Genomic DNA, 26,658 nt, shown 5'->3' with positions numbered 1-26,658 from the left:
TTTTTATACTAATAATATTCCTCGTGACAGCACAGAGTTGCCCCAAAATATAAAGACATACGAAATCACAGAGTAAAAACAAGCAAAGTAAAGAAACTTCAGTGTTTCAGCGTTAGCTGCAGTGTATATTACCTTATAGTGAATCATTCAGATCCTGCACAAAACCTTGAACGCGGTATTTCCAAAGAAGATCTCCGTCAACTCTCGCTCCTGAGAATTTAAAATCGCGACTTCACTGGTTATTTGAAAACCTTGCGATAGTACGACTTAACTTTTACAAGGTTTCCGAGCCTGTAACTGTACGCGTAGCATTTTGTTTACTCGTTAATCTGTTCTCTGAAAGCCACGTGCTGCTCCCATTTACTAAACCACTCGCTTCACTATATTCATTGCACTGCACGTCTTTCAGAAAGAACTTGTGTCATCTAAAACGAGAAAATTCTTTGAATTACCCGTCTTCATTAGTTGATATATACCAATTAATCCAAATGGCGAAGCACAGAAATCTACAGTAGGCCTCCTCCCCCGCCCCCTTTCTCACCATCTTTCTTCACATGACAAAAGTCACATTTTGATCTGCTTCATGTTAGCAGACATTCTAGGACAAACTTCTGCTTCTTACTTCTTAATTCCATAGTGTATCAGCACAAGCGTTTCCAACTAAAATAGCATACACTATAGAGTTTCACTCTTCGGAGTTGTTATTTTGATGGTTACTCAGAAAGAAAAAAGGGTGACTATGTAATGCCTCATCTAAATCTTTCAAACCAATGTGAATGTTTTTACTCCACAGTTCCAGGAGTAACGTAGAAGTAAATATCCTCGGAGTAGTGACGCAACTTAAATCACTTAATAAAAGCAAGTCTTCTGGTCCAGACTGTACACCAATTAGGTTTCTTTAGGAGTATGCTGATGCATTAGCTCCATACTTAACAATCATATACAACAGTTCGCTTGACGAAAGATCCGTACCCAAAGACTGGAAAGTTGCACAGGTCATACCAATATTCAAGAAAGGTAGTAGGAGTAATTCACTTAACTACAGGCCCATATCGTTAACGTCGAACGTGCAGCAGGATTTTGGAACATATATTGTGTTCGAACATTGTGAATTTCCTCGAAGAAAACGGTCTGTTAACACACAGTCAACATGGTTTTAGAATACATTGTTTTTGTGAACCACAACTAGCACTTTATTCGCATGAAGTGTTGAGTGCCAAGGGATTTCAGATAGATTCCGTATTTCTGGATTTCCGGAAGGCTTTTGACACTTTACCACACAAGCTGTTTGTAGTGAAATTGCGTGCTTATGGGATATCGTCTCAGTTATGTGACTGGATTTATCATTTCCTGTCAGATAGGTCACAGTTCGTAATAATTGACGGAAAGTCATCGAGTAAAACAGAAGTGGTTTCTGGCGTTCCCCAAGGGAGTTTTATAGGTCCTTTGCTGTTCTTTATCTATATAAACGATTTGGGAGACAATCTGAGCAGCCGACGTAGGTTGTTTGCAGATGATGCTATCGTTTATCGACTAATAAAGTCATCATAAGATCAAAACAAATTGCAAAATGATTTATAAAAGATATCTGAATGGTACGAAAGTTGGCAGTTGACCCTAAATAACGAAAAGTGTGAGGTCATCCACATGAGTGCTAAACGGAATTCGTTAAATTTCCTTTACACGATAAATCAATCAAATCTAAAATTCAACTAAATACCTAGGAATTACAATTACGAACAACTTAAACTGGAAGGAACACAGCCGGCCGTTTCAGTCTGGAACCGCGCGACCGCTACGGTCGCAGGTTCGAATCCTGCCTCGGTCATAAATGTGTGTGATGTCATTAGGTTAGTTAGGTTTAAGTAGTTCTAAGTTCTAGGGGACTGATGACCTCAGATGTTAAGTTTCATAGTGCTCAGAGCCATTTTAACCATTTTTTTTTGAAGGAACACGTAGAAAATATTGTGGGGAAGGTTAACCAAAGACTGTGTTTTATTGGCAGGACACTTAGAAAATGTAACAGATCTACTAAGGAAACTGCGTACACTACACTTGCCCGTCCTCTTTTAGAATACTGCTACTCGGATCTTTACCGGATAGGAATGGCGGAGTACATCGAAAAAGTTCAAAGAAGGGCAGCACGTTTCCTATTATCTCGAAATATGGGAGAAGGTGCACTGAAATTATACGGGATTTGGGCTGGATATCATTAATTGAAAGAAGTTTTTCGTTGCGACGGAATCTTCTCACGAAATTCCAATCACTAACTTTGTCCTCTGAATACGTAAATATTTTGTTGACACTGACCTACATAGGGAGAAACGATCACCACGTTAAAATAAGGGAAATCAGAGCTGGTACGGAAAGATATAGGTGTTTCTTCTTTCCGCGCGCTGTACGAGATTTGAATAATACAGAATTGTGAAAGTGGTTCGATGAACTCTCTGCCAGGCACTTAAATGTGATTTGCGGAGTGTCCATGTAGATGAGAAGTAGATGAGTCTCACCTTTACGCCTTCTTTTTCTCCTTTACCCTTATCTACATCCTCTTATCATTTTGATTCCCCTTTTTCTTTGGAAATATCTTCATCTTCTTATACCTCCTCCTCCTCCACATCTTCCTAATCCTCTTCATGAACCTTCCCACCATTCGCCTCTCTATCTACTTTTCCGCATCTTCTTCTTTAGATTCCGCTGACATCTTAGTGCTTATAACTTCTGATTTTTCAAGTCGCTGTTTTCTACAACTTTGTCTGCAGATATTTCAGAGTTATTTTCCTTTGAACTCAGTTTTACCAGAGAGGTTCGAAATGTAGCCTATTTCAGGCAGTAGAAGACACTGACCGTGACGTATGCTGACGACCCGTGTGCACTCCTCCAATTGGTGTGTCAGTCCGTAAATCAGAGGCAGTTTTTCCTCATCCAATTACTATTCGACAACGACGCTGGTAGTAGGTTGAAGTAAGTCCCTAACATCAGGTCAGAGGGCAGCAAGTGACTTGCGAGCACTTTACACCCGCAAATTTCCGTGTCTCCTTCAATAGCGCATTTCAATATCTCCATTAATGTTTACAATGGATCACCAAGCCACACTCTGCACTAATCCTATAACTATTTGTGTTCTTATTTTATTTGTCATTATAATACTCCGTAATCTCATTTTCCTGGAAGCAATGATTTCCATTCTTATTTATATTTTCGTAAATATATAGCATTTTGCTTGTAAACGGTGTTGTTTTCGCCGGATAATAAAAGACGTTATTTGTGAACTAATATTTACATTTTCTAGAAATACGACACTACTACAGCTTTTTGTTCTGCAAGAACTTTCCTTACATACCGTTACTGACGAAAGTAAGTGTTTCTCATGGGATCTAGTCCCAGACACCGTTCCAGCCTCAGTGATTACCTAGCGGTCAACAATTTAAACGCAGCCATTTCGTTAGATTAATGTAGGAGCTATGAACAACACATAACGAATTTTTATTTCTCTTCACAGTTTAGAAGACTAGTCGGCATGTTCTGCCTCCAGTGTGCAAGGGAGGGAAAGAAAGAAGATGTCTTTTACGCTACGGAGATCAAAGATGACGCTGACATTGTCCATGAATTCGAAAAGGTGAGCAACGAGGTGACGTACACCACTGGCCATTTAACTTGCAACATGCTGGAGATGCGGAAAAAACGTGAAACTGGTGTTCCTGGATTTTTTTTTCTTTTTAATTTTATGTACTTTTTATTTTCTTTTAGTTTATTTATATAGATACGACAACCGACCAAATGTTGAAAATGAGACGGAGAATCACCTTAGCGAAGCTTTGGGTTGAAAACGGGGAAATCCATTGAGATAAGCGACTTTGTCAAAGGGCAGATTACTATTAGTCAGTGCGTGTGAACGAGTATCTCGACAACTCAAAAAATGGTCGAGTTTTCACGTGCTACGTAGTGAGCTTCTACGGAAAGAAGCAGAAGGACAGTGAACTATCACTGTGCACGGAATGGTGGTTCCTCCATGACTTTTCACAAAACGTGGGGTTCGGTGGCTTGTCTGCTTTGTAAGGTAGGATATGTGGCTAACATTATTTTAAACATAGCTGCGTAACAGCAACGGTTCCACGTAATTAGATTTAAAACAGCCGACCCGTTGCAAAGGATAAAGTAATCTTTACCTAGGTTTCGATAAGTTTAAACCTATCTTCTTCAGAAGTCGGCACTTACTTTTATTTATCTGACAAACCCTACTTTTAGGGCTATATTTGATTTTGACTAATGGAGCTACGGAGACGTTTGTAAAAATGGCAATGACGTATTACTGCATGTTAATATAATAGTGCCGACTTCTGAAGAAGATAGGTTTAAACTTATCGAAACCTAGGTAAAGATTACTTTATCCTTTGCAACGGGTCGGCTGTTTTAAATCTAAATATGTGGTTATCTGTAGCATCTCTGCCGAAAGAGCACAATACTGGTGCACGCACAGATGTTTCGGAGCACACCGATCATAGTACATTGTTGAACATGTAGCTCCGCAGCAGACTACCCTTATGTGTTTACATGTTAACCCAACAACATCGTCAATTATGATTGCAATAGGCACGGGATTCGACCGTCGACCAATGGAAACCTGTCTGCTTTTCTGGTGAAACGCATTTTTGTTATACTAGGTCCATGGTCGTCTCCATAAACGCCGTCATCTAGGTGAATGGCGGATCAAAACGTCCAGCTCGCCACAGCCGCGGGCTGGTGGGAGCGGTTATTCTGTGGGAGACATTCTCCTGCGATTGCATGGGACCTGTGATAGTTATCGAAGACACGTTGACAGATGCGAACAACTTGCATCCCATCATACTATTGTCTTCCCCGATGGCGATATAATCTTTCGGCAGTATTATTGTCCATACCTCGGAGCCAGAACCCTACTAAGTGGTTTGAAGAGCATTGTAGTGGCCTCACGTTGACGTCTCGGCTACCAAATTCGCCTAATGTAAATCCTATGTAACCCACCTGGGTTGCTATCAGGCGCCATCACCACGTACGCAAATCACTGACCTGTTTTTTGCAGGAATTACATGACCTGTGCGTAGAAATCTAATGCCACGTATATCCGCAAACCTACCAACAAACTGTCAGATGCCTGATACGCAAAATCAGTGATGCACTTCGTTCCAAAAACGGACAAACAAGCTAATTAGCATGTGGTCATAATGTTTTGGCTCATCAGTGTATACAATAACTTAAGACAATTTCAAATTTGTTACTATAATTAAGCATTATGGTGTTGAGAAAAAAGAAAAATCTCCATAAAATATCTACTTAAAAGTAATAAAAGTAATTTTAAAAACCTATATACCACCCTTTGGTCACCTAATATATAGAGATGGATTCATCTGGAATCCGGAAGGCATATTCCATTCCTCTACTGTACTACACTACATTGGTGGAGAATTAATTTGGTGACTTGTAATTCTAGACTACAATACTATACCACGTTACACTGCTGTTCTTGTTTTCAGAACCAAACTAGATTTCCTCCTTTTATCTGTATGGTTACGCTGGCGTGCTACAGCACTGCTCAAGATTTAGAGGCGCTGCGCTGTCAAGCTACCCAAGATGTCTGGAGTGGGAGATGGCTTTCAGGGTCTAAGGGAAATACTTTGTGGTTCTCCCCGAAGCTCATCTCCTCGCTGATTCCGTAAGACTGATCGTACGTGAATGTTCTGCCTTGGTACGTCTCGTTGACATGATGTATGGCCTCTCCTCGGTTGCCTCTCCGCCATGTACACTTGAAGTTTGTAAGCTGATATTCTGAGTGTTAGCAAGTCCAAGGTCTGCGGCAGCTCCTCATTCCCTATTTTGTGATAGGCTGGTGGATTACCAATGACTTTCCTATCCCGGTCTGTAACGTCTTGTCTAATGGTACACTCCCAGACGATAAGGTACTGGGTGCCGATTGCTTCATATCCAAAAGTATCTTTGATGTACTGGCGTATTTCGCTTTGTAGCTGGGAAATGGACCATGTCATGACAGGCAGTGTATAGCACCATTGGCCAAAAGAAAGTGTGGTGTTCTTGATCTTTCTTTTGCGTTAGACCCAACTGGTAGATTCGCTTCCCTGTTTTCCCTATCACAGATTTTTTTTACTATTCTCAGTCAACGGTTGCCTTTATTTTCTTATTTGATGTGGCTCTTATGCTTAATATCTCCTTTGCCTTATTGTGTTCGCCATTTTTGAGCCAATATTGTGCACCTTTTTCTTCGGATATCTTCACTGGAAGTATCCTTAATATCACTAGATGTTCCTCAATCCATGTTGTTCTCCATGCTCCTGTCAGGCGGAGGAGGACACTTCTCTGCGTTCGCCGAAGCGCTTGTGCTGTTTTCACCTTCCTGGCTCTAGGAGCCCATACACTCGACCCTTCAGACTGGGTTGTCTGCAACTTTAATGCACACTCATGCTTGTGTTTCAACTATACGGCGCCGTACCAGTATCGCAACCCGAAGGCAGGTCATTACCCTAACACTATTAACAACGCAAATCCTGCAACGCAAGATCTGAACATCATTCCAATTAAATTTGGTAGTCATACGACAAATAATTTTCCGTCCACAGTAGCTCAAGTAGAGGAAGTTTAATTACAACCACCCTGTATGTGAATGCTACGAGAACCTATTGTGCACATAGATATGTGATCATTCTAATTCGTGATAGTACACAAATCTGTCATGTGTCGTCACAGCCTATTTGCGCAGATGCTCGAAATCGAGTGTCTTCTACCTCCGCTTAATGAAGACGTCAAGCAATGTGTGTTTGCAGCCAAATTGTTGACACTGAGCTGAATATGGATGAAGGTGCCTACCCAGCTGTTTTACTGCTATGATCTACCGATGTACATCCTTCAGAGTTTTCATACGTTTCGTAAACAGGCCGTGTTTCCGACCATAAACTTGCGCCTTTTCTCATGTCATGTCCCTCAACGTTTATATCCTTTGCGTAACGCCTGTTATTATCTGCAGGTTCTCCTTTCATTTGAGCATTTTCATAAATTTCCTTTATTAGCTCCTTCCTCTACTATATCTCGTTACGTGTTGTGACACATCGAATTCGTTACACTTCAACTTGTTCTGAATTTAAAAGTCTGCTCATCTTTAAGTCTTCTTTGTCTAGAGTACGCATGCTGTCGGTTCCTTGCTTTCCTTCCTTCTGTCTCCATTCCTTCTCTTCATTATCCCTATTGCTGTCCCTTTTATTTATAAGATTGGGAGCACGTGGTTTAAGTCTGATGTCTATGCGTACACTGAATATATCTATGAAAGGGGAAGAACTGTCTGCTGACCCGATACTCGAAGAAATGATATCGATTTCGAAGACATGGGATATCTATTGTTACAGAGTTTTAGCATCAAACAAAGCAGAACAAATAACTGAGATTCGTTCCAAATTTTCAAGGACATTGGGAAAGGGGCAACTAAACAACTATTCAACACCATACACAGTCCGGAAGCCAGAGAGATGTGAGAACTTTCTCACAATCAGCTTGACAGCTCATGCATCCACGTTGTTGTTAAAATAAGTAATGGGAACTTGGCCTAAAATATCTGTTAGATGACGAACAATTTGACTTCAAGAAAGGTGAAGACATCACAGAGGCTTGACAACGGAGGAAAGTAATAATGATGAACAAATCATTTTCGCAGTACCTGTCAATCTAGAAAGAACCAGACAACGTAAAATGCTGAAAAAAGTTTGGAATTCTTACAAAACAGGAGTAGTTTACAGGGAAAGCTACGTAATATAATGAAGCAAGAAGGAACAATCAGCATGGGATTCCAATAGAAAACTGTTCGGATTAAGAAAGCTGTAAGAAACGTCTGCAATCTTCCACCTCTTCTCTTCAGCCTATACATCGAAGAAGAAAGATTCAGTAGAGAGACTAAAATTCAGGATGAAAGGACGCAATGATAAGATTAGCTAATAACATTACTGTCCTTAGTAAAAATGACAAAGAGTTATAGGAGTGAGTAAAGAATATCGACTGAGATGAAAATAAGTAAAAGCGAAAGCAATGGGTTGCAATTGAAATGAAATTAACAATAAATATAACAACAAAATTAGGGACGACGTAGTAGACTAAAAGAAGGAATTCTGTTATCTTGGAAACAAAATAATATATGCTGGAGGACACACACAGGAATTTGAAAACGAAAACTCCAAGTACATAAGCCTGAAACACAGCGATTCGTGGAAGTGAATCATGGGCTGTGAGAAAATTAGAATGGAATAGGATCAGAAAGTCTGAAATTTGATGTTACAGGAGGAGGAGAAGATTAGTGTTTAACGTCCTGTCGACAACGAGGTCATTAGTGACAGAGCACAAGCTCGGATTAGGGAAGGATTGGGAAAGAAATCTACCGAGCCCTTTCAAAGGAACCATCGCGGCATTTGCCTGAAACGATTTAAGGAAATCACAGAAAACACAAATCAGGATGGCCGGAGACGGGTTTGAACCGTCATGCTCCCGATGTCCAGTGCCCGTCAGTCCCACTGATGTTACAGAAGTATGTATAAAATTAAACTTAATGGAAAGATAAGAAATAAAAAGGAAAGGAATGTACTGAAAAGACAGGGTATATTAAGGGATATAAAGCAGCACACCTGTTAAGGTATCAGGGAATTGCTGCCATGGAACAAGAGGGAGACACATTAGGCAAACACTGAAGTGAATGACTCCAATAGGATTACATCCATCACATATTTGAGGATTAGGAGTATAAATGCTTCACTGAGATGAAGACAGCACAGAGAGTGGTGGCAGGCCCCATCAGACCATTCTGAAGACTGATTACGGGGAGATGAAATAACACAAAGGAAAATTAAAAAACATCTCCATAAATTATACAAAAGGTGTTTTGAATCAGTATTCTCAGTTCAACGATTGAAATTCTATTTTAGTTCAAGACACACAGTAAGGAACTAGCAATCAGTTACACAATATTGTACAAAACCTTCCACCACTGTGTAATCATGTTTGGACACATTTGCTGACCTTTAGATATCTGGCTAAATTCATTATGATAATATCAAAATAATTGTCATTTCGAACATGATTTGGCCAAAATGGATTTTGGGCCATTTGTGGGGACGAAAATAATAACTGACCAATATACACTGGAAAGACAAAAAAACTAGTACACGTTGCTAATATCGTGTACCGCCCCCACGAGTACGCAGAAGTGCCGCAACACGATGTGGCGTGGACTCGACTAATATCTGAAGTAGTGCTGGAGGGAACTGACACCGCCGCGTGGGATTAGCCGAGCGGTCTAAGGCGCTGCAGTCATGGACTGTGCGGCTGGTTCCGGCGGAGGTTTGAGTCCTCCCTCGGGCATGGGTGTGTGTGTTTGTCCTTAGGATAATTTAGGATAAGTAGTGTGTAAGCTTAGGGACTGATGACCTTAGCAGTTAAGTCCCATAAGATTTCACACATTTTTTTGAACTGACACCATGAAACCTGCAGGGCTGTCCATAAATCCGCAAGAGTACGAGGGGGTGGAGATCTCTTCTGAACAGAACGTTGCAAGGCATCCCAGATAAGCTCAATACTGTTCATGTCTGGGGAGTTTGATGGGCAGCGGAAGTGTTCAAACTCAGAAGAGTGTTCCTGGAGCCACCCTGTATCAATTCTGGACGTGTGGGGTGTCGCATTTTCCTGCTTGAATTGCCCAAGTCCGTAGGAGGGCACAATGGACATGAATGGCTGCAGGTGATAGGACGCTTACGTACGTGTCAACTGTCAGAGTCGTATCTAGACGTATCAGTGGTCCGACATCACTCCACCTTCACACACCCCACACCATTACAGAGCCTCCACCAGCCTGAACAGTCCCCTGCTGAATTGCAGAGTCCATGGATTCATGAGGCTGTCTCAATACCCGTACAGGTCCATCCGCTCGACACAATTTGACACGAGACTCGTCCGACCAGGCAACATGTTTCCAGTCATCAACAGCCCAATATCGTTGTTGAAGGACCCAGGGGAGGCGTAAAGCTTTCTGTCGTGCAGTCATCAAGGGTACACGAGTGGGCCTTCGGCTCCGAAAGCCCATGTCGATGATGTTTCGTTGAATGATTCGCACACTGACACTTGTTGATGGCCCAGCATTGAAATCTGCAGCAATTTGCGAAAGGACTGCACTTCTGTTATGCTGAACGATTCTCTTATGTCGACGTTAGTCCCGTTCTTCCAGGATCCTTTTACGGCCGCAGCGATGACGGAGAATTGATATTTTACTGGATTACTGATACACACGGTACGCTCGTGAAATGGTCGTACGGGAAAATCCCCATCGCTATCTCGGAGATGCCCATCGTTCGTGCGCCGACTATAACACCAGTTCCAACTCACTTAAATCTTGATAATCTGCTACTGCAGCAGCAGTAACTGATCCAACAACTGCACCGGATACTTGTTGTCTTTTATAGGGGTTGCCGGCCGCAGCGCCTTATTCTGCTAGTTTACATACCTCTGAATTTGAATATGCATGCCTATTCCAGTTTCTTTGGCGCTTCGGTGTATCAAAACGTAATTGTGAGAACAAAACACCCACAGGAATACAAAGTCCTGAAACTACACCTTTGTTCGGACCTTAAGGAAGAGGAAGAAGATGTTCCTCTGTGTGCAACAGAGGCGCAGAGAGCGTTGTCGCCGCTTCCTGCTGAGGGCGTCAGCGCACAGGGCCGACCGTTGCTCGAGGACACGGAGCTGGAGGACCAGGTCGTTGGAACGGTAAGCCTGCGTCGATCAGATTACATACTTTTTTCCATTGATACATAGTGAGGATACCCTCAAGGATCTAAAAGTCACAATAAAATAAAATACTTAATACATATTTACGGAAAATGGAAGGATGCTGTCGTTCCTCGTACCCTAAGTGAAATGACATTCTTTGATGTGGAATATGAGAAAAAGTTTTAACTATCACCTAGAAAAAAATCAAGCTGTGACCTTGAAACTTAGTGCCGGTATTAGTTGTTCCCTACACCCGATGGCGTGACGAGAAGTAATGTTGCCGAATTTTTATGGGAAAATTATTCATGGTTCTTATATAAAACGAACATTATTAAAATTATACATCTTTATTCTTCATATCTACATATCTGCAGCAATCTGCCTCTAGAAGGCTCTGAGTTGTAGCACATAACATGGCGGTGTGGAATATACCTAAGTCGTGAGTCGGACACAGCGTGCTGTGATCGAGTTTTGAATTTGAAGACTTCGTCCACACCTGGAGCATCTCCCCTTCAGCATGACAATGCCAGACCACGCACGAGCGCTGCCACTTCTGCAAAAATTCGTCGTCTTCGGTTCGTTGCCATCGATCACCCTCCATACAGTCCCGACTTGGCCCTAACCGATTTTCATCTGTTCCCAAACTTAAAGAAAACTTTACAGGTCTTCGCTTTGATAGTGATGAAGCAGAGGTGAAGTACCTCCGTCAACAAACTCAAACGTTCCTCAATGACGGCATCAAAAAGTGTGCTCGTCGTGAGGATGGCCATGTTGAGAAACAAATATTTAGACATGAAGACTAAAGATGCAGAATGTTAATAACGTTTCTTTCATTTAAAAAGCTATAAGAGCTTTCACATAAGAAATACAGATGTACTACACTCATGCTCATAAATTAAGGATAATTACAGAATGTGGTGCCTCACAACGTGGCACTACACAGAACTGGCGCAGATATCATAGGCACATAGGGAACACACACAACACGGCACTGGTGATAAGCTGAGAAAACCGTCCCGAAACACATGTACTACAAAACGCCACTGTTTCCTGCGCATGTACCCCGACATTAATATGGGATATGATCACTGATATGGCGCGCGCCGCTATCCAGTAATCTGGTTCAGAGCGCGCACTGTAGTCGGTTATAGTTCGCTGTCCTGGTGCGGGTGGCGATTTGCTATGACGTATCTGGCGTGTGTTTGCGGTGGCCGGCAGAAAGCGAGAGGGTAGTTGGTTTTCTGGGTATTGCACGGAAACGTGAAGTTCGGTCTGCCTGTCCTGCTAGTGACTAGCGCTGAAGTTGTTGTGCCTCGCAATATGAGCAGAGTGGTCTGGGGCGGAGGCGACTCGTCGCTGTGCTGTCCATGCAGTGGTGATTAATTGGAGTCGGCGTACTTCTTCTTCCTGCCTGTCTGATGTGGAGGTCCGGTGGGGTCCTGTGATACTCTGCCCCGGAGACAACTAGTTGCTGAATTTTGGAGTCGTCTGGAAGGTTAGGCTGTGGGCTCCGTTGGCTCTTCAGATTTTCCCCTGGAAGCTCCAGCAACGGTTTCTGAACTTTTGTGATGTGGGACGGTGTTGTTGGAACTTTATGCTGTGTGTGTCTCGTTACGATATTTGTTAGTACTAATTTATTTGCTCAACTGGAGTCCTGCCTGGAGTTGCGTTCATGTATGGTACATTTGGCAGTCGATGTGTTAGGTAAGGCCTGCCTAAGAAGGGCGGTTTTGTACAGTATATACATAGTGAATTACTGCTGCTTGGTATATGTGGTCTTCTGGGACCTGAACAACACGATCTCGTCAATTTGGTTGTGTAACAGCATCTAGTGGTATGTTCTGTATATTTTTTACTACAGACGGATATAATGAGGCCCCGTTCAATCTCTGTCAGATGCTGATACTACTGTCTGACACGAATATGCGGCATCTCTGTATCCTTCACAGTGATCACTCAACATCTGGTGCTGCTGACGCGCCTTTTATACCCCACCGGGCCTAAAAATGGTTCAAATGGCTCTAAGCACTATGGGACTTAACATTTATGGTCATCAGTCCCCTAGAACTTAAAACTACTTAAACCTAACTAACCTAAGGACATCACACAACACCCAGTCATCACGAGGCAGAGAAAATCCCTGACCCCGCCGGGAATCGAACCCGGGAACCCGGGCGTGGGAAGCGAGAGCGCTACCGCACGACCACCAGCTGCGGACCCCATACCGGGTCTGCTAACAACATTGAACATCAACTACACTAATGAATTTCAGTGGCCGTTCTATCTGTCAAAGAGAATTACAGCTCAATACATGCTGATGGTGTGCACATTTACGATGTTAATTTGAGGTCCAACGATATGATCTGGGTGTTTCACTTTTTTTCGGGCGGAGTACGTTGCAAAAAAAAAAAGAAAAAAAAACTTAAACGTCGGTTAACGAAATTAATATTAAATCATTTCGCGTGAGTGAGTCAGCGCTGCAGCGTACCAGCCGCTACCTTATAGTATGACTCTATACGTTTTTACATAGATCAGGGTACATGTCGCAGCCAGATTATTGGCTGCTTTTTCGTCAGAGAATTGGATGTTCTCTTCGAGAGTGTGACATTTCAGACGATGAAAGTAGCACTCGCCGGCCGTTGTGGCCGAGCAGTTCTAGGCGCTTGAGTCTGGGACCGGGTGGCTGCTACGGTCGCAGGTTCAAATCCTGCCTCGGGCATGGATGTGTGTGTAGGTTGAAGTAGTTCTAAGTTCTAGGGGACTGATGACCTCAGAAGTTGAGTCCCATAGTGCTCAGAGCCATTTGAACCATATTCTCCCGTAACCATTTCTTCTACTCCCCCTACAACAGCATTCCAGTCCCACACGACTATTACATTTTCGTCACCCTTCACGTTCTTAATTACTCATTCAATATCCTCATATACTTTTTCTATCTTTTCATTTTCTGCTTGGACGTTGGCTGCAGTCATGGACTGTGCGGCTGGTCCGACGGAGGTTCGAGTCCTCCCTCCTGCATGGGTGCGTGTGTTTGTCCTTAGGATAATTTAGGTGAAGTTATGTAAGCTTACGGACTGATGACCTTAGCAGTTAAGTCCTATAAGATTTCACACACATTTGAACATTTGGACGTTGGCTTGTGTACCTGAACTACTGTTGTCAGTGTTGGTTTGCTGGCGATTCTGATAAGAACAACCATATCGCTGAACTGTTCAAGGTAACTCGTTCACCGTCCTACCTTCCTATTCATAACGAATATTAGTCCCGTTACACCATTTATTGGTGAGGTTGATATTATCATACTCGAATGACCAGAGCATTTCCTGCTCTTCTTCCCATTTGATGTCACGGAGTCCCACTTTGTCTTGATTGAGCTTTAGCATTTACTTTTTCACATACTGTCGGTTCCCTACCACGTACAAACTTCAGACGTTCCACGCCGAGATTTGCAGAATATTATCCTTTCGTTAGTTTTTTTATTGTTTTTATGAAACCGAAATTATAACGAGCAGAAAAATTAAAATTATTACGATTAGGGCAGATATTTTTGTATTTGTATCAAATACAGTCTTTGAAATTCAAGGATAATGTCTAAATTCGTGATGTGCACATGTTTTGCACGTTAGATGACGTAAGCGGTAATAATTTGAAAGTGATGGGTTGTTTGTCTGTGCAGGTTGGTGATGCAACGCTAATCTTGACGGTCGCCTGTGTCCACGCCGAACCAGAGAGTGACTGTTGGAGTGAGGAGGAAGGTCCCGCCTGCGGGTCGTCGCTGAAGTTGCTACCGGCACTGCCGGGCCGAAAGTCTGGCCGGCAAAGTGAGCGATCCGCCGATCGCTCGCCAGCGCTGCCAATCATCTAAGAAATTAAAAGCCTTTGAAACTTCAGCTGTTCAGTCATTTAGCCGTACAGCTGCAAGAATGTTAGTTGACGAAACGAAGGCTGAGTCCCTCTATTATTTGTCCTGAAGTGTCTCGAACTAGTTCATTGAATTACAGAATGTCCCTTCTGAGATTAGTTGCAAGCAGTGAATAGCTCACAGTGTCCGAAGAGCAGTATAACGTCCTTGGTAAGCTGAGTGTACCAGCTCCAGTTGGGTTCCCAGTGTCTGGGGCATGTAGATGAGCTGGCGCCTCGTCAACACATACTATTAGAAGCACTTGCGCAAAGTAATGAGATAATGTGCTCACCCTATATTTACTTCAAGCTTCCTATTTTTTAACAGCGATTTTCATAAATTGTATAAATTATCACACATACGTATCAGGGTCACTCCAAAAGAAAAGCAGATTTCTTTTTAATATCAATTTTATTTTCTGTGCCTCTGATATTTTTATACAGCACGCGCCGCAGGAACTTCCTTATTTTTAAAAATCATTAAACAGAAAATATAGTAGATATCAGTTTAAATCTGTTTTCTTTGCATAGAGGTACATTTAAAGTTTCATTCCATTAGATTTTGAAAATTATATCTTGAAAGTGGTCTCCCTTTCCTCAGTTCATTTTGAGAATCGAAATATGAAGTTTCGTTCCACTTTCTGCAGCATGTCTTTGTTGACAATAACAGCACGAACAGTATTTCACAGGTCACGCAGGGGCCGTGGACGATTGGTATGTACCGAGGATTTAAGATAGTCCCGTAAGAAAAGGTCGCAGTGGGGCTAAATCTGACGAGCGTGCTGCCACTGAAGATCGTCCCTCACCGACATGAGACGGTCGGAGAAGTTCGCGCGAGAGATTCATTGATGCTCTTAGTCCGCAGCTCATGGTCTAGTGGCTAGCGTTGCTGCCTCTGGATCACGGGTTCCCGGGTTCGATTCCCTGTCGGGTTGGGGATTTTCTCTACCAGGAATTGGGTGTTCGTGTTGTTCTCATTATTTCTTCATTATCTTCGAGACAGCGGCTCGACTGGACTGTGTAAGATATTGGAATGTGTAAAAATTGGAACTTCGTATGGGTGCTGATCACCGTGCAGTTGAGCACCCCACAAACCAAACGCGATCATTGACGTTCTTTCCGTGTGAGCCGTGGTGCCAAGTTGTTGGAACCAGACCTCATCCACATCCATTTCTTCAAGTTCGGGAAGAATACACTCGTCAGTCAACTCTACGTAACGTCCGCGCCCGGTAGCTGAGTGGTCAACGCGACAGAATGTCAAGCCTAAGGGGCCAGGGTTCGATTCCCGGTTGGCTCGGAGATTTTCTCCGCTCAAGGACTGGGTGTTGTGTTGTCCTAATCATCACCATTTCAACCCCATTGACGCGCAAGTCGCCGAAGTGGCGTCAAATCAAAAGACTTGCACGCGGTGATCTGTCTACACGACGGGAGACCCTAGTCACACGACATTTATTTACTCATCTGGGCATAACGCCCAGGAGTGACCGTAACTGCACTATAGTTCTCTTCGAAAAACCGTGGGCCAGTAACACCAATTTTGGGTAATGCACAGAAAGCACTCGCACGTTCCTTATGTTGGGGCTTTTCATGAATTTCTGTTGGGCTCGTGGCACTCCAGTATCGCGTATTTTGTTTATTCACGCATCCAGACAAATGAAAACGTGCCTCCCCGACGTAGAACAAAAGGGCGTCATGAGGTAAGTTTTTGATCAAGTCTTCACATTCACCTTTTCGTGAAGAAAAATCGCGCGTATTAAGAGTGCGCAAATTTCAAGTCTTTATGAAGAATTCATCTCACTGTGAGGTTTTTCGATCAGGAATACGACCAGCAGCCGCTAATTACACTGTTTCCTGAATTCACGTTGGGTTGCGATGACCGAACGGTCATTGGAAAAGTAAGTCGTCACGGAGGACGCGCCACCTCTCTCCTCCACTGCGAAATCGCTACTAAACAAATCTTTTATTTTTTTTAAAAATGTTAGGTCCCGCCCCTTCAATGCGCTCAGCCACACAAAGCAATTAGTAACGACCGTTGTGCCGGCCGGAGTGGCCGAGCGGTTCTGGGCGCTACAGTCTGGAACGGAGCTACCACTACGGTCGCAGGTTCGAATCCTGCCTTGGGAATGGATGTGTGTGATTTCCTTAGGTTAGTTAGGTCTAAGTAGTTCTAAGTTCTACGGGACTGATGACCTCAGAAGTTACGTCCCATAGTGCTCAGAGCCATTTGAACCATTTGCATTTGAACGGCCGTTGTATGGGGCGCGCTTCAAATAAAAAGTACCCGCGCCGCACCCTGTAGTATGCTAATACGTTCTTGAGAGGCAAATGTCATTTTTCCACTTAATCTCTGCCCGTTTCAACTACCCTGCACCGCCGTGGAACTAAGGCTTGTACATCTGCACGGTAGAAGTCAGGACCAACACGTTTTTGAAGCCCTGTTTAACAGGCTTCAAATCTCCAAAAGTTCACCATAGCGGCGGTAATTCCACGGTGCCAGATCAATGTTATGGGATGGGTACTACAGTGTCGTCCACCCAAGCTTTGTGATATCAGCTGTGGTTCTCTCACTGGTATGTGGCCGGACGTTATCAGGCTACAGCAAAACATTCGGTTTTTCCCGACGTTATAGTACGCGACATATTCAAGCGTGAAGTCTTTAATGCTTGCCACATACTCATCGGAATTGATAGCGGTTCCGTATGGCTTGATGTTGATGAACAACGGTCCATCTGAATCAAGAAAGGCCGTAGACATCACTTTCACTGCTGAAGAAGCAATTCTGAATTTCTTCTCCTCCGGCGAGTTGGCATGGTGCAACTCCGTCGATTGCCATTTCGTCAGTAGTTCAAAGTGATGCAGTCAGCTTTCATCTCCCCTCATAGTTCTTGCAAAGAGTCGCCAGAATTCTCTTATTGTTTCGCAAATTCGCTGCGCACTGTCTTCCGCGGTTCTTTGTGGCTATCCGTCAACATTCTCGTAAACCACCAGGCGCATACCTTTTATCATATTTTTATTAGCTGGCTTTCTTGTCGGTCTGAAAGTCTGGTAGATATTTTGCAACAGATTCCAAACCAACTTTTCGATGGGACAGAGATCTGAAATTTTAGGTATCCTTCTGGACTGGATGACAATATAATAATAACTCGCTTTCTTGTCTGGTGAGCGATAGAGTGTACCACTGAAATTTCCTCCTTTCCCATTTTCAGTTGCGAATGGTTTGTGGGAAGAACAATTACTGGTCAGCCTCCGAGTAAGCTCGAAACTCTCTCTTAATTTTTAGCTTCACAAACTCTTCGCGAGATACATAGGAGGAAGCAATATACTGGCTGAGTAAGAGGAAGAGAAACTGAAATAAAGGTGAAATGTATCACTTACCTCTGTTGTAATCTCATCAGAACGTTTGAAATCGTTTGGAAAGTGTAACACGCAAGATTATAAAGCAAAAAATAATTGTGTAAACAAAAACGAAAGTCGTGAAACAGGCGAACGGCCTACCCGACGGGAGGCCCTAGCCACACGGCATTAATAAAACGATTTTAAGCCGGACTAAAATGAATAAAATAATTTCTCCTAGCTCCAGACATATTCTTTACCATATTTAGGTAATCTGAAAATTTGTGATTGTGAATTTTTAATATCTGTGAAGATACTTTAAAACGAAAACATGGGGCGCACGCAGTATATCGTCAAGCCACTTTAATGTGACCACCGCCTATGTTTGACCTCAATGTGCAATAAGTATTCACAGACGGCAGATTTCAGCACTAACGGTGGAAGCTATATGAAGTGTGTCAGGGGAACGGGGAAAACAGAGCAATCGTTGCCATAAAGAGGAAATGGAGTAATTCATCTGACTTCTAAAAGGCCATGATCATGGTTTTTGGGCCAAGGGTGTAAACATTTACGAAACGGCGTAGTTCGTAAACTGTTCGTGAGCCGCCGTGGTTGAAGTATACTCTTCATGGCAAAACGGCCCTGCCCAAAAACTGAGTTGCACCACGGACATAGACGACAGTGGTGAACGAAAGCTGCAAGGTGTGTACCGACAAACAGACGTGCAACTGTTTAGAAAGTGACCGCTCAAACTGAGCAAGGGGCTACCAACAGGGTTCCCTCAACGATTGTTCAGCGAACATTGCTGTGTATGAGCCTGTGCAACAGACATCTGGTACGTGCACCCATGCTGAATGCTGCTCATCGGCAACAAAGGCTGGTATGTGCACGCCAGTATCGCAATTGGACGTTCATTGAGTGGTGACGGGCAGCCTCTCGTCATGCATCATGATTCACGCTCCAACGGAGGACAGACGGCATTGCAACAATCGTGAGAAAGAACCACGCCAAAGGCATGCGCATTATGTCTGGGGAACGTTTTCATGGCATTTCACAGTGCGTCACATAGCTCGCAGTGTACGTGCATGGTTCGAAGAACAGCAGCATGAGTTACCATACCGGCCAAGAACTGAACTCGCCAGATTTAAAACCGATCTTGACTCTGAGGGATAACCTCAATAGGGCTTTTCGCGCTATGAGACCCCAGCCGAGAAACCTGGCGCAGTCGGCCCTACATACCTGTCGGCACCTTCCAGAACCTCACTGATTGTCTACCTTCATGTCCGCGATTAAATTGGTGGTATTCATGCTTTGACAGGTGGCCATATCAATGTGTCTGCACAGTGTAATTGATGCATAAATAGTTCACTCCTTACTGTTATACGGATTGTCTTAGCTACCTCTACTGATGGGTTTTATGAAGTCAAAAAACAACAGCGCCTTTTGGTAGAAAATTTAATGTAGTTAAATTTTGTACTGGGATACGTTTTCACTAAAGGCCACCGTTTTCGAGTGAGAAAAACGCAGTCGAAGGTTACTTTTGCACATTTTTGTTGAATAACCCAGAACTACGAGCTCCAGCAGAAGCACATTCCAGGACTAAATTTAACTACACTTTAATTCTTATAAAACGTTCCTGTTAATTTTTCCTGTAGCAGTCATAGTTTTTGCTTAGTAAGCCAGTAAATATAAAAATCTGCCGTGTGGTATTTGAATGTGTTGTGCGTTGCATAAAAACCATGCGCAGCTGAATCGCCCTATGTATTGCATGCATCCCCTCGTTTTTCACTCACGTCCCACAAATATTTTCATAGCTACTAAAAAATCACATGCAAAAATTTTCAAGGCTATTTGTATGAGGTTTTGGTGTTACGAGAAATTATTTTATGCTATTTAGTCCGATTTAAGAATACAGTGCATAAAAACACTTATTTCAATAAATATTCAGCTTGAATTGTCTCAATATTCTCCACATCCTCCCTTCCCCGATTTCCACTCAGACTGATAGTTCGGTTAATGTTACGCGTTTGTTAGCCGAAGTCAGATTGTGGATAGGCTGCACATTGTGGAGATTCTGTGAAGTTCTCGGTCTGCCGCTTCGGAGGAGGTCCCACGTACTGGCGTACCCATTTACAGCAAATAATCTGCTTACCCAAGCACCAACTCTGCTGCGATCGAGCGCGTCATCCCCATTCACCTTCTTCCACCTCTTGTGAATGTTTGCCACTGTCTTCATCTCGCACCAAAGGAACTCATACAAGCCGCTGCTTCAGATGCAAGTTAAGTGCAGCAGCCGTCTTCACGGAGAGCCGTGACGGCGATACTTGCGGAAATACGCTGAAAAGCCAAAGAAACTGGTACATCTGCCTAATATCATGTAGCGCCCACGCGAGTAGGCAGAAGTGCCGCAACACGACGTGGCATGATTCGACTAATGTCTGAGGTAGTGCTGAAGGGAACTGACACCATTAATGCTGCAGGACTGTCCATAAATCCTTAAGAGTACGAGGGGTGGATATCTCTTCTAAACAGCACGTTACAAGGCATTCCAGATAAGCTTAATGATGTTCATGTCCGGGGAGCCTGGTGACGAGCGGAAGTGTTTAAACTCAGTAAAGTGTTCCTGGAGCGACTCTGTAGCAGTTCTGGACGTGTGGGTGTTGCATTGTCCGGCTGTAATCACCCAAGTCCGTCGGAAAGCACAATGGACATGAATGGATGCAGCTGATCAGACAGAATGCTTACGTACGTGTCACCAGTCAGGGTCGTATCTAGACGTATCAGGGGTACCATATCACTACTACTGCATACGCCCCACACCATTAAAGAGCCTCCACCGGCCTTAACATTCCCTGCTGAGATGCAGGTTCCATGGATTCATGAGGTTGCCTATATACCCGTACACGTCCATCCGCTCGATACAACTTGAAATGAGACTCGTTCGACCAGGCAACATTCTTCCAGTGATCAACAATCCAATGTCGGTGTTGAAGGGCTCAGGCGAGGCGTGAGGCTTTGTATCGTGTAGGTCTCAACGGTACACGACTGGGCCTTCGACTCCGAAACCCCATATCGATGATGTTTAATTGAATGGTTAGCACGCTGACACTTGTTGATGGTCCAGCATTGATATCCGCAGCAGTTTGGGGAAGGGTTGCACTTCTGTCACTTCAAGTGATTCTCTTCAGTTGTCGTTGGTCCCATTATTCCAGGACTTTTTCTGGCGCAGCGATGTCGGAGATTTGATGTTTAAGCGGATTCCTGATATTCACAGCACATTCGTGAAATGGTCGTACGGGAAAATTCCTACTTCATCGCTACCTCGGAGATGCTGTGTCCCATTGCTCATGCGTCGACTATAACACCACGTTCAGATTCACTTAAATCTTGATAACCTGTCATTGTAGCAGCGGTAACAGATCAATAACTATGCCAGACACTTGATCTTTTATACAGGTGTTGCCGACCGCAGGGCTGTATTCTGGTTGTTTATATATCTCTTTATTTGAATACGTATGCCTATACCATTTTCTTTGGCGCTTCGGTGTAGGTTGCGTTAAATTTGAACACAAGTGGAAAGAATGTTGCTGTAACTTCCATAATTAGCAAGTATGCAGAACAGAATTTGGATTGTCGAAAAAATGTTGTGCATTTTGTTTGAAATTACCATTGTATACAGGATCCTTTACTTGTATCTCTACTGGGACTATTTAAAGCTTAAACTCTTATTTTCTGGGTGCGCTAGTTGACAATAAATTGTTGGGAAACAAAAACTGTTAGCCCCAACGGGGTAGAATTAGCAGGAAAATCAAAATACCCTGGTGGTTCTTCCCGTGAAAGCTAGACGTCAGCACCAGATGGAATACAGTTGTCGTCTAATGTACTCAGGAGTGTTCACTCCATTTGACAAGAGAACATCCACTATCGCAACACTGGCACACTGCCAAGAAAATGTAAACAGAACTGCATTACGTGTTTGGTCGCGATAGACGTGCGAGGAAGTCGCCCCAAAGCCATTTTATTTATTCGGATCTTCTCTGGTCCAGCAGACTACAGCACACACAACTGCCCGCTGCACATAATTCTCCCACATTTCGCTCCTGTTACTATTACGGTATTCAGTCTGAAGACAAGTTTGATGCTCTCTCCACGCTACTCTATCTTTTGGATGTCTCCTGATATCTGTGATACTACTGTAACCTACACGCATTTGATTTGCTCACTGCACTGTACCCTTGATCTCCCCGTACAAGTTTTACACTCTCCGCTTCTTTCCGTTACGAAATTGACGGTGACTTGAAGCCTCAGTGTGCGTTGTCCTTGCGTGCGATCTCTGCTTTTAGACAAGTTGACACATAATACACCCCCCCCCCCCTCCACCGCCCCCCTATCGCCTCAGTATCTCCACACAGGTTATTCGATTTACATATCTAAGCTACAGCATTCTTCTGTTGCACTATATTTAAAACGCATTTATTCTCTTCCCGTCTGAACTGTTTCAGTGTGTTGACTATATGTAGTGGTGCACTCTAGTCATTATCACAGACAGTAAACGCTTACGGAGAGAGGCTCTGATCGCATTTCATCTATCATATGTTTTGGGACGCTTTCATACTTTTTTTTTTTTTTTTTTTTTTTTTGCACTTCTTCAGTCATTGAGCAGAACGAATGCATTTAGACACAATTGCTCGACTATCTCAGTGGTATTATTTTCGTAATGAATATAATAAAATACGAAAAAAGGCTTCCAAAATAGAAATCTATTTGCCCAGATCGCAGTTGATATATATCCGGATTACTAGTTTCAGCAAAGTTATATAGCCATCTTCACATTTGTATATGTTATAAATATGTTAGAAGCTTTATAATTAACGTACGTAATTTCTAAAAAGACATTAATTCAGTTTCATACCATCGGACAAGTGGACTATAAAACCACTACATTTTCCACATTGTCATCTTGCCATTGAGAATGTGGAGGTAAACTGTGAAATTAAAAACATTAGAAAGCGATAAATTTTTTTATGGTGACTCCAACGTCATAGACTAAAATAATGTTTACCTTCAAAAAAGACACTCCATTACAGTACAAATACACCGAAAAAATAGCCATAACAGTACCAACAAGGCACAGAGGTGTCACATACATTAAATAGAGCACATCCACTGTTGTCAGACGTGTTTATGTTAATAACCGCGACCCGACTGCCTAAAAGTTGTCAAATAAACTGCAGATAATGCGGGAATAACGTTAAGATATATGCAAAGTATAGCTTACAAAATTATTGTAACATTATAGAGTCAGCAGTAATTTTTGCGATCGAAGAATAAGTAGAGAAAATAATTAATATTTTCGTTACGTTTGAAAAGATGTGCCAGCATCAAGGAATAATACTATTTATATATACATATATCTCGAAGAATTTGAGATCTGGTGCTACAGATGAATGTTGAAAACTGTGTGTACTGATAAGGTAAGGAACGAGGAGGTTCTGCGCAGAATCGGAGAGGTAAGGAATACTGAGCCTACAGAGCCATTCCTTATTGCTGTATCTATAGCGTTAGAGAACTTCACCTGTATCTCGTCATTGCATAGTACTTCCGTATCCCACTTCTCTGCGTATTGATTCTTCCTGGCTAATATCTTAACTGCAGCCTACTCTTCGTCACTAATATATTGTGGTCTGAGTCTATATCTGCTCCTGTGTACTCCTTAAATCCAGTATCTGAATCTCTGTCTGACCATGATGCAATATAACTGAAATCTTCCCGTATCACCCGGCCTTTTCCAAGTGCACCTCCTCCTCTCGTGATTCTTGAACAGGGTATTTGCTATTGAAACTTGTTACAGAACACACAAAAAAAAATGGTTCAAATGGTTCTGAGCACTATGGGACTCAACTGCTGAGGTCATTAGTCCCCTAGAACTTAGAACTAGTTAAACCTAACTAACCTAAGGACATCACAAACATCCATGCCCGAGGCAGGATTCGAACCTGCGACCGTAGCGGTCTTGCGGTTCCAGACTGCAGCGCCTTTAACCGCACGGCCACTTCGGCCGGCTATAGAACACAATTAGTCTTTCTGCTCTCCCATTCCTTGTTCCAAGCCCACGTTCTCCTGTAATCTTTTTTCTTACTCCTTCCTCTACAATTGCATTCCAGTCCCCCATGACTATTAGATTTTCATCTTCCTTTACATACTGTATTACCCTTTCAAATCCTCACACACCCTCTCTATTTCTTCATCTTTAGCTTGCGAAGCCGGCATGTATACCTGAATTATTGTTGTCGGTGTTGGTTTGCTGTCGATTCTGATAAGAACAACCCAGTCACTGAACTGTTCACAGTAACAAACTCTCTGCTCTACCTTCCCATTCATAACGAATATGACTCCTGTTATACCATTTTCAGCTGCTGTTAATATTACCCTATACTCATCTGACTAGAAATCCTTGTCTTGTTTCCACTTCACTGACCTCTACTATATCTACATTGAGTCTTTTCTTCTCCCTTTTCAGATTTTCTAGTTTCCCTTCCGCGCCCCGACTCGTAGAACGTTATCCTTCCGTTGATTATACTATCTTTTTCTCATGGTAACCTCCCCCTTGGCAGTCCCCTCCCGGAGATCCAAATGGGGAACTATTCTGGAATCTTTTGCCAATGGAGAGATCATCATGACCCTTTTTCAATTACGGACTACATGTCCTGTAGATACACGTTACTTGTCCTCAATGCAGTGGTTTCCACTGCCTTCTGTATCCTTATGCCTTTGATAACTGCTGATTCTTCCGCCTTTAGAGGCAGTTTTCCACCATTAGAGCAATAGCGATTTCTGAATGCTATAGCGTAAGTTCCAATAAGCTTTATCTTGCTCAAGTAATGGATTCGCGTACATTATTTTCCTCTCCTATTCTTTTTAGTTTCCTTCCAACTTTAATTCATTGTCCTAATTTTGTAAATATGCTGTAGATTCAACACTAATATTTGTCGTTTTCGGTTATTTCTCCGTCAGCCCATTACAATCCCCATCTCCATTTTAACGCACCTCCCCGCAAGAGCTAAAATATTATAAGAAGTGGCACCAGCTTATTCCAAATTTGTCTTGTTGCTTCTTCACTGCTTTCCTATCCAATTTTTTTACACATTAATGTACTGCTACCACACAGATTTATTGTTTTGAGAATACGTATTTATGAACTCCACAACAGTACACACTAACAGTAAAGTTCTTTTGTCAGAATACCTTTCTTTGCCTGGGCCAATTCGCTGCCGATACCTCCACTACGGTCTTTAGTTTCCTATCGCAAATAATCACCACGTCATGATGTCACAATGAGAGGGTAGTACAACTGTCAAAAGACCAACTGAAACTAAAGCTACAAAATATTTCAGCAATTCTCGAGAATATCGAGCAATCTTATGGGCTGTTCTTCAGACTTTATACTACGAAACAATCTCACGGTATAAATTTGCTATTGCAACAGAGAGTTGTTTATAAGGGACGTAAAATCCGCTTACTATTACTGTATATAATTTAAAATACTGTCATTTTTTCGTAATAAGAAATGAAGCGTTGGAAAATTATACGCATCGACGATGGTCTATATACGACCACAGTAGTAATTGATTTACTAAAGTTTAATGAATTGTCAGAAAGCGCTTTTTTCGAAAAGTTTTTAGTGGCTTTCATGTGACGGAAATTTTTGGTTTTTCTTACGTCGCTGCATAATTACAGGATCCGCAAGACACCCTCACAAATTAAATATGCACAGTTAATATCTAATTAATTGAGTACTTAAGTTGTACATTTTGAGTTACATCCTTGATTCGTTTCAATTATGTTGTAGACTGCACTCTTAATCAAAATTAATAATGGTTTTTAACAGCCGTCAACAAAAGTAAAATATACTTGACGTCGAGGCTTGGTACATGTCGCCACAAAATGCTACCCATGGGCCGAAGGCAATCTACTGTTGAAAATTGATAGCATCGGAGTCAGATTCTGTGTATGCTTGCGGAGATGCCTGTATCAAATGATACAAAGTGGTATTCTTGCTCCGCAATTCCGTCGATAATACTACACCTCAATCTTGTTATGAGAACAGCCGTACTAAACGGATCAAATGCGTCTCTCGCTGTGAGATCACGTGCTCTCAGCGATATAAAATACACTTTAAGACAAAAAGTAAAGACGATGCACTACCAAGGAGTTATCAGAATGGGACGTAAATCGGTAGATGTGGCGTACATGAACAGACAAACATATGATACAGTTTCACAAAGAAATGGGTGATGTTTTCAAGCAAGAGAGCGTTTCACAAGTTGAGCCAGTCAATAACACGTTGGCCTTCCTCTGGCAAGCAGTCATTCGGCTTGGTACTGATTTTTACTCCGTCAGTTTGAAAAGTCAGTACACGAAAAATAAAACTGTCGTCACATTCAGGCTCTAACATACTGTGTCTAAGTCGCATAATTCTTTGTTGCGTGATAATTACACATTATCCCTTCCTTCATATGCATTTCGTGGGTAGAGCAATAAGCAATGATTTAAAAGCGCTTTCTATCTTATCAATTGTCGCGGCGGGACTATACTTACTTCACAAAGGCCACAGTATCGCCATCTTTCTTTAACTCA

General features: G+C 42.6%; 1 protein-coding gene across 1 annotated transcript; it reads left to right on the top strand.

The window, feature by feature from the left end:
* The first annotated feature begins 3,412 nt into the window (after positions 1 to 3,412).
* LOC126475409 (uncharacterized) lies at positions 3,413 to 15,105 on the top strand. Its single transcript, XM_050103252.1, has 3 exons — positions 3,413 to 3,619; positions 10,609 to 10,785; positions 14,465 to 15,105. The coding sequence occupies exons 1-3, from the start codon at positions 3,521 to 3,523 to the stop codon at positions 14,651 to 14,653; spliced, it is 465 nt and encodes a 154-aa protein (XP_049959209.1). The 5' UTR covers positions 3,413 to 3,520; the 3' UTR covers positions 14,654 to 15,105.
* The last annotated feature ends 11,553 nt before the right edge of the window (positions 15,106 to 26,658 follow it).

Source organism: Schistocerca serialis, chromosome 4 (genome assembly GCF_023864345.2).
Source record: "Schistocerca serialis cubense isolate TAMUIC-IGC-003099 chromosome 4, iqSchSeri2.2, whole genome shotgun sequence".
In the NCBI taxonomy this organism is placed as follows: domain Eukaryota; kingdom Metazoa; phylum Arthropoda; class Insecta; order Orthoptera; family Acrididae; genus Schistocerca; species Schistocerca serialis.
Note: the sequence above shows the minus strand (reverse complement) of the source record. Positions and strands in the feature narration are given on the sequence as shown.

Coding starts and splice junctions, on each gene's coding strand:
- LOC126475409 (XM_050103252.1), top strand. CDS start 3,521: ATGTTCTGCCTCCAGTGTGCAAGGGAGGGAAAGAAAGAAGATGTCTTT. Junction 3,620..10,608: donor TTGTCCATGAATTCGAAAAG/GTGAGCAACGAG, acceptor AAACACCCACAG/GAATACAAAGTCCTGAAACT. Junction 10,786..14,464: donor AGGACCAGGTCGTTGGAACG/GTAAGCCTGCGT, acceptor TTGTCTGTGCAG/GTTGGTGATGCAACGCTAAT.